This window comes from Erinaceus europaeus, chromosome 10, assembly GCF_950295315.1.
Source record: "Erinaceus europaeus chromosome 10, mEriEur2.1, whole genome shotgun sequence".
NCBI lineage: Eukaryota > Metazoa > Chordata > Mammalia > Eulipotyphla > Erinaceidae > Erinaceus > Erinaceus europaeus.
Window position 1 is genome coordinate 95,481,247 of NC_080171.1, and position 13,062 is coordinate 95,494,308.

Below are 13,062 nucleotides of genomic sequence, written 5' to 3' on the forward strand. Positions count from 1 at the left end.
TTTGTCCCCACAATCTCTCCAGCATTTGTTGCTATTATGGTAGTTTTTGATGTATGCCATTTTCACAGGAGTGAAGTGATATCTCGTTGTCTTTATTTGCATTTCCCTGACAATCAGTAACTTGAAGCATTGGTTCATATGTTGGACTTTTGGATCTCTCTTTGGTGAATTTTCTTTCCATATCTTCTCCCCATTTTTGGATGGGGTCATTTTTTTTGTTGTTGTTGCTGAGTTTGGTGAGTACTTTATATATTTTAGTTATTAGCCTCTTGTCTGATGTATGACATATAAATATCTTCTTCTGTTCTGTAAGGGGTCTCTCTGGTTGGGTGGTGGTTTCTTTTCCTGTGCGGAAGCTTTTTAATTTGATGTAGTCCCATTGGTTTCTTTTTGCTTTTGTCTTCTTTGAAACTGAATTTGTATTATAGAAGATGCCTTTAAAATTTAGATGGAAAAGAGTTCCGCCAACATTTTCCTATAAGTATATTATAGTTTCTGGTCTAATTTCCAAGTTCATGATCCATTTGGAATTTACTTTTGTGTTTGGTAAAATATAGTGGTTCAGTTTCATTCTTCTGCATGTTTCAACTCATTTTTTATGACACCATTTGTTGAAGAGACTCTCTTTTCCTCCATCTAGTAGTCTGGGCATCTTTGTCAAAGATTAGCCCACAGATGTGGGGGCTTATTTCTGGACACCTAATTCTTTTTTATTAGTTTTTTTTTTTTTCCTCCAGGGTTATTGCTGGGCTTGGTGCCTGCACCATGAATCCACTGCTCCTGGAGGCCATTTTTCCCCCTTTTTGTTGCCCTAGTTGTTGCAGCCTCGTTGCGGTTATTATTGGCATTGTTGACGTTGCTTTGTTGTTGGATAGGACAGAGAGAAATGGAGAGAGGAGGGAAAGACAGAGAGAGAGGGGAGAGAAAGATAGACACCTGCAGACCTGCTTCACCGCCCGTGAAGCGACTCCCCTGCAGGTAGGGAGCCGGGGGCTCGAACCGGGATCCTTACGCCGGTCCCTGCGCTTTGCGCCACGTGTGCTTAACCCACTGCGCCACCGCCCGACTCCCTGGACACCTAATTCTATTCCACTAGACAGTGTGTCTAGTTATGATACAATACCAAGCAATTCTGATTACAATGGCCCTATAATACAGCTTGAGAGCTGGGAGTGTGATGCCTTCAGTTCTATTCTTTCGTCTCAGGATTGTTTTGGCCATTCTAGCTCTTTTTTGGTTCCAGATAAACATTTGTAACTTTTGTTCTATTCTCCTAAAATAATTGGGTGGGACCTTGATGGGGATTCCATTAAATTTGTAAATGGTCGGGCCAGGAGGTGGCTCACCTGGTTAAATGCACATGTTACCATGCACAAGAACCCAGGATCACGCCCTGTGTTCTGTACCAGCAGAGGTAAAGTTTCACAAGCAGTGAAGCAGTGTTGCAGGTGTCTGACTCTCTTCCCTCTCAAATTCTCTGTCCAATCAAATTAAAGAAAAAAAAAATCTTAAAAAACATTTAAAAAAACTGTATATGGCTTTGGGTAGTATATTCATTTTAATGTTAATTTTTCCAGTCCATGAAGAACATGGAATATCTTTCCATTTCTTTGTGTCTTTTTCTATTTCCTTGAATACCGATTCATAGTTTTTAGTATACAAGTTTTTAACTCCTTTTGTTAGGTCTATTCCTAGATATTTTATTGCTATAGTAAAAAGGATTGATTTCTGGATTTCTCCTTCTTCCTCCTGTTCCTTTCCTTCTCTTCCTTTTCCTCTTTCTTAGTGTTTGCATAGAGGAATGCCACTGACCTTTGTATGTTAATTTTGTAGCCTGACACCTTACTATAGTGCCTGATAATTTCTAAGAGCTTCCTGCTGGATTCTTTAAGTTTTTTTTTTTTTATGTATACTATCATATCACCTGCAAATAGGGAGAATTTGACTTCCCTTCTAATCTGTACCCCTTTAATTTCTTACTCTTGCCTGACTGCTCTGGCAAGAACTTCCAACACTATGTTGAATAGTAATGGTAGGCAGCCCTATTACCTGATCTAAGGGGGAATGCTTCCTGTTTTACACCACTGAGTGTGATGTTGGCTGTAGGTTTACTGTATATGGACTCCATTATCTTGAGGAATTTTCCCTCTATTCCCCCCCCCCCTTTTTTTGTAGTGTTTAGATCTTGAAGGGATGCTGCATTTTGCCAAAGGCTTTCTCTGCATCTATTGAGACAGTCATGTTTTTTTTTTTTTTTTTTGTCTTGCTTTTATTGATGTGGTGGACCATGTAGATTAGTGTACGTATATTAAACCAAACTTGCATTCCTGGGATAAACCCCACTTGGTCATGATGAACAACCTTTTGAATATACTGCTATATCCAATTGGCTTGAATTTTTTTCAATATTTTAGCAGCTATGTTCATCAAAGACATCAAAGATAAGATACTCGTAAGTAATTTTCTTTCTTTCTTTCTTTCTTTCTTTCTTTCTTTCTTTCTTTCTTTCTTCTTTTTTTTTTCTTTTTTTTTTTTGTGCCCTGTCTGCTTTTGCTGTCAGGGTAGTGTTGGCTTTGCAGAAGCTGGAAGGGAGTATTCTTGTGTCTTCAACCTTTTGGAAGAGCTTTGAAAGTAGAGGTACTAACTCTTCCTTGAAGGCCTTATTTGTAAAACCATCTGGTCCAGGACTTTCATTTTTGGGAAAGTTTTTGATAATGGTTTCAATTTCTTTGACTGTGATTGGCCTGATCATATTTTCTAGTTCATCTTTGTTTAATTTTAGAAGTTTGCATGTATCTAAGAACTCATTAATTTTTTTATGTTCTTTAAAATTATGTATAACAGGGCTTCTGATTCAGTTTGCTTTCTGTTTTGTTTTAAACAGAAAATATAAAAGGAGTGCAATCTCCTTATTTCAAAGTTGCTATCAGTGTATGTAGTAATTAGACAAAGAAGAAACACTCAGTATTTTATTGCCTAGTTGACAACATTGCTTGAATGCTGGTGGTTCTCTCCCTTTGACGCCACACAATTTTCTTTTTTTAAAATTTTTATCTGAGACAATTAAAAAAAATTATAAAAAAGAGACACTGACAAAAAGCATAGTATAAGAAGGGCACAACTCCACACAACTTCTGCCACCAGAACTCTGTATCCCATCTCCTCCCGACAGCTTTCCTATTCTTATCCCTCTAGGAGTATGGACCCAGGGTCATTATGGGGTGTAGAAGGTGGAAGGTCTGGGGGCGGAGCCAAGATGGTGACTTGGAGACAACACCTGGTGTGAGCTCATCCATTTCTTTCAGTTTCTCTAGTTTGGTGGCATATAGTTGTTCATAGAAGCCATGCATAATACTTTGGATTTCTGTGGTGCCTGTTGTGATATCTCCTCTTTCATTTACAATCCTATTTATTTGAGTCTTCTTCTTCTTTGTTTTTAGTGAGTCTGGCTAAGGCTTTGTCAATTTTGTTTACTCTTTCGAAGAACCATCATTTAGCTTCATTGGCCTTTTGTATGGTTCTCTTATTTTCAATGTTATTTATATCTGCCCTAATTTTAGTGATTTCAGTCCTTTTGGTTGCGTTAGCATTCATTTAGGGTTGCTTGTTCCTTTTCTAAGTCTTTAAGCTATGCAGTCAGGTTGTTTACTTGAGCTTTTTCTTGTTTCCTAATGTGTGCTTCTAAAGCTATCAACTTCCCTCTCAGTACTGCCTTAGCTGTGTCCCAAATATTTTACTAGCTTGTGTCTTCATTTTTGCTGAATTCTCCAAACATTTTAATTCCTTCCTTAATTTCCTCTTTGATCCAGTATTTGTTAAGTATTATACTGTTGAGTTTGTGTATTTTCAGACCTGTACTATTTTTTGTTTTTGTTAAGTATTAGTTTAATTTCACTGTGATCTGAGAAGATGCTTGGGATGATTTCAATGCTCTTGAATTTGTTCTTGCTCCACCACCAGCCAGAGTCAAGCAGCGCTTGTGCCCAGTGAGTTTCTGAATAAATCCTGGTTGTATTGTTGAGTTCTGAGGATATTATTCATTGTTTTTCCTAGGTTACCAGGAGAACTGGTACTAGCTGCTCCTGGAAACAGCCTTTTAGCCTTAGAACTTTCTCCTTTAGCCCCAGAAATTTCTTCTTTTGTTCTCTATCTATGAGCCACACGTTTGCACTCACCTGTGGCTTGGTGGGTTTTTGAAGAGATACTGGTCTTATCTTGTTGCGTTCTCAGGTGATCCTCTGAGTGTTATACAGTTGAGTGCTGGGTTTTCGTTTTCTTTTAAACAGGGTTGAAGTTTATTGTCACAGGGGTTATATTACATATTAGCTTGATCCTGACAAGACTTCTGGGTTTTTTAAAATAATATTTCTTTTTAAAAAATTTATTATCTTTATTTATTGGATAGAGAAAGCCAGAAATCAAGAGGAAAAGGGGCAAAAAAGGGGGAGAAAGACAGACACTTGCAGCCCTTCCTCACCACTTGCAAAGCTTTCCCCCTGCAGGTGGGGACTGGGGGTTCAAATCTGGGTCCTTGCACAGTGTAATGTGTGCTCTTAACCAGGTGCACTACCACCCGGCCCTGACTTTTGGGTTTGTTTTAAAAGAAATATTTTTGTACAAAATTTGTACTACAGTTAATATCAATACATAAAAGTACACCTGTCATTTATGTACAGTTTGATTAATTGTTGACCACATTAACTTTCACTCAGATAAAAGTATAGTGTGTCCCTAGCACCCCTAAATTTTTAGAGCAGGGGTAACAGTCTCTTTTCCAAAGCTAGTTCATACTTTGCCAAGGCATGGTCTCCTGGGGTCTGTAAAAGATTTTCCTGAGTCATCAATAAGATCTCCTTACTCTGGCTAGTCAGATGAAGTGAATGTGTCCCTCATTAAATGTGTTCTGCAAAATATTCATATTATAGTTCCCTGTCAGTACAGGGAACTACACACATTGGCAGATCAATCTATGGCAGATTAATCAAGAGGACCCAATTGAGACTTCTGGAGTTCTTTTTGCTAAGGAGTTCCCTTCTATGTGATACTATGAACCACAGATTTAAACTTCTCTATCAGCTCAAATCTTTAGTCCCTCAATGCACACGGCACTGTGCAATATTGCTAGGGATTCTCTTTCCTAGCTTCAGACTTATAAAATGCCTCAAGGCAAAAAGTCAGGGTTTTTTTTTTTTTTGGGGGGGGGGCTGGGGGTGGTATGCCTCATCTCAGTTTCCCCTCTCTCACAGAGATCATTCCTGTACTGCTTGTTGCTTAATATGTGGTGATGGTTGTTTTCCTATTTATCCAGAAAAAGGATAAATCCATTTCCAACTATTCCATCATGGCTAGATGCAGAATAAAGGCTTCAGTAAAATTTCCAGCATGGATACCATGGATTTCAAGACTTCACTTACAGAAATAAACCAATCCATATGTCCTCCCCAACTTTCTATTTCTCTATACAGTGACCGCTAGATCCCTGGAAAATAAATAAATCTTGACTTCCTCCCTTCAAGAACACACAATTAAAAGAGAAAGTGAGAAATCTGTAATAAATTACAGTGCTGAGTGTTAAGTAGAATTATACAAGCAACACAAGGAGCTGGAAGAACAAAAGAAAGTAGACAGCCAAATCTACTTAGAAGGATCAGGGACGTTTTTATAGCCTGCATTTATAGTAAGTCTTGAAAAGTGAGCAAGAGACTGACAAACAAGGTAGGGCATTCAGGACAAAAGAGTCTGTACAAAAAGTTAGAACTATGGAACAGCATATTAGCTTGGGACAACTACTAATATTTGCAAACACAGAGAGTCTGAGGCATGGAGAAGAGAGAACTAAAGTTGGGAGAGATCATATATATCTTAGCATGTTGGAGAGCCTTGATTACCGTAGTAATGATTACTCACAATCATAATTCATTATCACTACTATTTCTAGTGTCCATAGAGTACTGTATTTTAGATACCTACTTTACAATTGATTCTCACAATAACCTTAAATGAAAACTAAGGGTGAGATTGAATAAATTTGCCTCCAAGTTCATGAGTAGAGGAGCCAGGATAATTTAGCCTAGATTTGACTCCAACATCATTAAAATGACTCCATTATTCACTTGCCACTTAGCTATAGGCACTGAGAAGTTGTGGAAAGATTTTGCTTTTGATGCCTTTAGAAGTTAAAAAAATATTATATGTGAGGTCAAGCATGAATATGCTGACACATTCAAAGCACCTGATCTTGTGCTAAGTTCAGGGGATACAAAGATGTACAGACATGACTCCTCCTCTGAAGGACCAGACAGCTCATGCGATCTTATAGAATTAAATCTATGAATTCTATCAAATCAGAGCAAATACTGTTTGGTTCATATATTCCCCAGTAGTATCTTTGGATTTTTTGATATGTCTAAAGGCCAATGGTAGAAATCACTGCCTGCTACAGACTAGCTTGAAAATGAGAGGCTGAAGATGATTTGCAGGAGGGAACTATTCTCTAATCTTATCTATAATTACAGATAAGAATTTTATAAAGTATAGGTTCTATAGAGGAAGTGGGAGATTCCTGCTGCCTTAGGGTTTAAGAAGGCAATAGATAGTTATTGCTATAATCAATGTGGATCAACAATGGTAGAGAATGTTCTATCCTCTGAAGGGAGGTGAGACAATATACTCTATCTTCGACCTGAGGAAGATGAGTTCTGAAATTGGGGCAGCTTGGAACATTCCTACTCATGACCACAGGATGTGAGCTCAGGTCTACAGGGATGTAGAGGTTACATAGGTTCCTAAGCTGAATATGGGCCCCAGATCAAATCAAATCAATGGGGTTTACAGTTAACAACATTTATACATCTTTCCCATATTTGGGAGATATTCTCTTCCCAGATCCAGCTTTCTGGTCCTCTTTCCAGCCACGACATCATCTCCCCAGACAACAACTTGGATCCACCTGCATATCAGATGTCAGACTCAGAAAAAAAAAATGAAAAAAGAAACCAGAAAACAAACAAACAAACAAAAAACTAGTATAGTCATGGGCCCTTAGGGATATAACTAAAATAGGCCCACTAACTATTTACAGAATGGAGACCCCCAGCTCTTCATCTGAACTAGTCCAGCCTTTAGGTTCATGATTACTGAACAATTTGTTTAGCACCACCAGGTTCAAGATGCTAACATGATGCCAACAGGACCTCCATGGGCAGACGACCCCACCAATGTATCCTGGAGTCCCACTTCCCCAGAGCCCTTCCCCACTAGGGAAAGAAAGTGGCTGGGAGTATGGATCGATACGTCAATGCCCACGCTCAGTGCAGAAGCAATTACAGAAGCCAGACCTTCCATTTTCTGCACCCCATGATGACCCTCGGTCCATACTCCCAGAGGGATAAAGAATAGGAAAGCTATCAGGGGAGGGGGGGGGGATAGGGAAATATAGCAACAGGGTGGAGATATGGATCAACCTGCCAATACCCATGTCCAGTGAAGAAGCAGTTACAGAAGCCAGAACTCCCACTTTCTGCACCCCAATAAGAATTTTGGTCCATACTAATGGTGGGGGAGAAGTGATAGTGGGAAGATGATCAGAGGGCTATGAACTCCAACTCCATCAGGACCCAGAGAGAAGAGGTGAAAAGGAAGAACATTCAGAAGTAGTAATAGGTGTATGCATGACTTGGAAAGGAGGGGATAGCACCATGGGGTATGGGGGGGGGCAAATATAGACAAATGGTTGTAGAAATAATAGTTAAACTATATCTGCAACCTTAAGAGAACTGCTATAGATTACAAGGGAAGGATTAGGGATTCAGAACACTGATGGTGGGAAGAGTGTGGAGTTATACCCGTTATCTTGTAATTTTGTTAATCAGTATTAAGTCACTAATAAAAAACTAAAAAAAAGAGAAAATAACTTGCCCTAGTTTTTAGTTCCCTGTGGCTATCTCATTATTTAAGAAGCTATTTTAGAACACGGCTGGAGGATCATTCTCTTGCCTTCCTTGAATTTTGTTCTTTGAAAATTATGAACAATATTTAGCATCTTATTTTAAGTAAAAATAAAGTTGTAAGTGAAAGAATGAGTTGAATGGCTTTATCTGTATACCTCTAGGTGTCAAAAGATTCTTAGCTCACCATTTAATTGATTAATTATTTTCTAGGACCTGCCTAACTTCAATAAATAATAACTAAACTGTCTTTATCTCAGACTTTGTGAGAACTATGGTGGTTGTGGAGAGCAGTTGGCATAAGACTTTGGTGGAAGGTATGGTGACTTACATATACCTGGATGTGAAACCATGCTTCTGAAGTCTTATAATTTTGTAAAATACTGTTAAATCCCAGACAATAAAAATACTTCATTTTAGAAAAAGAAGAAGAAGAAGAAGGTATCTTAGGTTTTGCCATCTTCAGGAACTATTCATCTATCTTGTCCCTAAACTTTATCCCCACTAGGTCCTTCCAAGTCAGCAATCTGTTTTCTTTGTGGTCTCTATTATGCCATCCAAGTATATATTCTTTTCTTTCCTCTCTCCTCTCTCTTTCTCTTTCAGCAGAATTGTCTTCCCTACCAGAAAAATGCTCTTTGAAGGAAGAGGACCAGATGTACTTCACTTTTGCTGTTCAACATCCAAGCCTGGGTCAGAGGACAGTAGAAGGCACCCATTCATCTACTCTATGGTTTGAGAGCCACCAGTCACTCATTAGGGCTAACCTGGGATTCCTTTATCATTCCTGCTATCTGACATACCTCAGACTCAGCACATTCACTTAGCAGTTCATGGTTCATACCTAAGAGATTCATGGTTTATAGAGAAATTTTTCACTAAAAGGAATCTGCAAATTCCTTGAACCAGAAGAACTCAAACTATGGCCAGGAGACTGAATGATGCCAATCACATGACTTGTCCTGACCATATGAAAAGAAATTCTCACTGTCTGCTACTCTCATTTTTCCTACTTTTGTCACATCTTCTTGTCTCCAAAGGCAGTGTACACCAAGTGGAGGGGGCACAGGTTTTGACATCAGCTTGATGTGTGTTGTGATGCAGTATGCAGGCCGAACACAGAAAGTTGGACACAGCACTTGGCTGATGTCAGCCTGGTGACAGAGCATACAATGATCTGCACACATGCACAATGGACTGTGGGTGGATGATGGATTGTGGGTGGATCTGAACATATTTAATCGCAGCCAGTCGGAAGTCTGGTCCCTTTAGCCCTTGCTTCTATTAGTCAGACAGACCTCCACCGAGGTGTTCGAGGTGTCCGCCATGGCTGCCTCTTCTGGAAACTGAACACTGAGCTGACTCAGCTAGCTGGTATACTCTAAGAATTCACAGGGTGGTGCAATGCAGAGGAGAGAGAGGAGATCCGGATGGGAGAGGGAAGACAAATCTTTATTCACACGGGCACCTCAGAGTTGGGTGAGAGCGCAGCAGTTTGGGCCACATGGAGCTAGGAAAATGGCCGCCTCCCGCTATGTGTAGCACCCTTCCCTGCGTCCAGTCACCCAGGTGAAAAGCGGGTAAGAGAGAGGCGGAAGCAGGAGGGCTTTATAGGGCAAAAACCGGAAGTGACGAGTTGGGACAGGATTGGTTGGGAAAGGTACTCTGGGAATATCGTTTCAACTCTTGCAGGAATTGACAATACCCTGAGGGGACAACATGGTGGAACAAGGCACTCTGGGATTAGAATTACAGCTCTTGCAGGAACTGACAATGCCCTGAGGGGACAACATGGTGAAAGTGACCTCATCTGCACAATATCCCAGCAGGGCGGAACTTTGTGTTAACTAATTTTTGGGCTTATGAGACTGGCTTATTTATCACTGCCTATAACTTCTGATTTTGTAGTACCTAAAATACATGTCCCATACCTCTATACCACCCTAATAAAACCTTGACTTGTTTAAACCCACTCCTAGCTGCTGCACAGCCGAATTCCTACACATGCGGCAAAGTCTTTTTATTTTATTACAACAGATGTGGTTGCAATCTCATTTCTATCCTAGTTAGCTGTGTGGTCTGCAGCTAGGCAGTGTTCTGAGGGCTTCTTTCTCCCCCTGAGAAAAGGAGAGAACATCCCCATAAAGCTGTGTGAGAACCTGAATGTATACACATCCTGAGGGGCAGTAGGCTGGGTGGTTCTGTGGAACAATAAAGGTAGGGGATCACTTCTTGGCTCTATGTCTTTCTATCTTTGTGGGTAAAGTGAGAATGAAAAAATAGCTTTCTCACAGTAGTATGACAAGTAAACAGGAGGTCAAAGATGAGCTCAACATAGCATTAGAAAGCTGAAGTCAGCTTTCTGGTCCTTTTTCCAGCCATGACATCATCTCCCCAGACAATAACTTGGATCCACCTGCATATCAGATTTCAGGCTCAGGGGAAAAAAGAAAAAGAAAAAAAAAACTAGTATAGGTCCTTTGGAATATACCTAAAATATACCTACTAGCTATCTAGAAAATGGAGGGCCCAACTCTTCATCTGCACTATTCCAGCCCTTGGTTCCATGATTGGTCAACAATTTGTTTGGCTTTAAGTATGTTAACTCTCTTTTCAACCACCAGGTTCCGGATGCTAGCATGATGCCGACAAGACTTCCCTGGACAGACAACCCCACGAATGTGTCCTGGAGCTCCGCTTCCCCAGAGCCCTTCCCCACTAGGGAAAGAGAGAAACAGGCTGGGAGTATGGATCGACCAGTCAATGCCCATGTTCAGCGGGGAAGCAATTACAGAAACTAAACCTTCAACCTTCTGCATCCCACAATGATCCTGGGTCCATACTCCCAGAGGGTTAAAGAATAGGAAAGCTATCAGGGGAGGGGTGCGATACAGAGTTCTGGTGGTGGGAACTGTGTGGAGTTGTACCCCTTTTATCCTATAGTTTAGTCAATGTTTCCTTTTTATAAATAAAAAATAATAAAAAAAAGAAAGCTGAAGTCATACACAGGCTCCTATACTGAATATGGACTCCAAATCAGATCAGTAGGGTTTCTAGTTAATGGTATTTATATAGTTTTCCCATATTTGGGAGCTACTTTATTCCTTGACTCAGCTTTCTAGTTCTATTTCCAATTCTGACACCATCTCCACAGATGATACTTTTTAGCCCACCTGCATGTTAGCTGTCGGGCTCAGGCAAAAATTAGTAATGTCATGGGCCACTTGGAATATACCTAAAATAGACCTATTAACTTTTTTCAAAATGGAGACCCCAAATTTCATTTGCTATATTCTTACCTATAGGTTCCTGATGATTAATCATTATTTTGTTCTGCTTTACATGTTAATGCTTTTCAGCCAAGAAGTTGCAGATGCTACCATGATGCCAACATGAATACACTGGGCAGACAAGCTCACTAATTTGTCCTGGAATCCTACCTCTCCAGAGCCCTGCCCCACTAGGGAAAGACAGAAACAGGCTGGGAGTATGGATTGACCTGCCAGTGCCCATGATGTTCAGCAGAGAAGCAATTACAGAAGCCAGGCCTCCCACCTTCTGAACCCCATAATGATTTTGAGTCCATACTCCCAGAAGGATAAAGAATAGGAAAGCTTCTATGGGATGGGATGGGATATGGAACTCTGGTTGAGGGAATTGTGTGGAATTGTAGCCCTCTTATCCTACAATCTTGTCGATCATTATTTAATCAATAAATTAAAAAAAGAAAAGAAAGAAAGCTGAAGTCAGAAAACAGTACTTAATATAGAACTTTGTAACAGTACTTAGAAACTACTGAATTATGTTATACCTTATACCTTGACAAAGAACAATCCCTCCTCTCCACCCCCAATCTCTAGGCATTAAAAGGAGGGAAGTTTGAAACCTCAGTGCAAACCACTTAACAACATCCTCTTTTAGATAACCAACCCCACAGAGTTGCTAGGACTTTTATCAGTAACACAACAGAGCCCACAGCTGTGACAAAACCAATGATACAAAACTAGCCCCACATCAGTACCACATGGCCAGGAACATTTTACTCCTTTCTGTCCAGAAGTCAGAATAACTTTTTAGCTTTCCCAGCAGGAAGAACCAGAGAGGCCAAACAAGATACATCACTACCTTATTTCCTTAGAGGCCTCAGTCCTTATGTGAATGGGCAGTGAGAGACAGGGAGAAAGAGAGAAACCAGAGTATCATTCTGGCATATTTAACACCGAGGTTCAAACTAAGGACCTCATGTTTGGAACTCCAATGCTTTATTCACTGAGCCACCTCGAGGGCAGAGATGTAATCTCATTCAAATGGCCGCCTACCACATAGCTCTGAATAGCAATGTAAGACAGGTGTATGGTTAGATGTCAGCATGGAAAATGGTGCTTTTTTTTTTTTTTTTTTTTTTTTTTTTGCTAAATTCAGCCTGTATTCTGTCTAGACCTTAGGTACCAAAAGAAGACTTAAGAGACATGTGTATTTGAAACTAAGTGGGGAAATGGCTGTGTTTGATGATGGTTCAGGAGGAAAATATAGGTTTGCAGGACTCCAAATTGCTTGCACCAAAAAGTCCTCCCACATACCTTCTGTGGGGTTACTCAGGGGAAGCTTCCCTGCAATCTGGACATGGAAGGGTGTTGGGAAGGGATGACGAGACCCAGACACCCACAGGAGGGAAAGTTATCTAGACCCTGGGATCACTTCACAGTCTTTCAGTTCAAGTCATGAGAGCAAAAACAAGACTTGAGAAAAGTGAACCAATTTCTTTACACAGACAGATTCCAGAAAGGAAAAAAGAGACAAACTGTAATTCTTAGACCATAGGAAAACCAGAGCTACTCTCTGCCTCCCAATCATGTTCATTCTTGGAGCTCAAGAATCTCATTACTTACCACATCATTTGGGAGACTCTGGAGGTCATCAAAAGGGGTTTCCAAGGTGTTGGTGTCCACATTCAGGATCACGACATCATCCAAGGCCATGTTTCTGACTTTCTGGAAAAAAAAATCCAAAGGAGAAATTATTATCATTGAGCCACCATGAGCACATAGCTATTTCTTCTGGACTTTGATATGCAAGGAGATTAAGGAAGAAAGGTAACATTTGGCAAAGGCTTATT

General features: G+C 40.2%; 1 protein-coding gene across 9 annotated transcripts in view; it reads right to left on the reverse strand.

Annotated features, from left to right (window-relative positions):
- Nucleotides 1-13,062, reverse strand: part of DENND1A (DENN domain containing 1A) — a 600,479-nt gene that overhangs the window by 209,374 nt on the left and 378,043 nt on the right. For all 9 annotated transcript variants that reach the window (XM_060200131.1, XM_060200132.1, XM_016185023.2 and 6 more), the window contains one exon: nt 12,836-12,937. In XM_060200131.1, the coding sequence (XP_060056114.1) occupies nt 12,836-12,937 (102 nt within the window). The remainder of the gene's footprint in view (nt 1-12,835; nt 12,938-13,062) is intronic.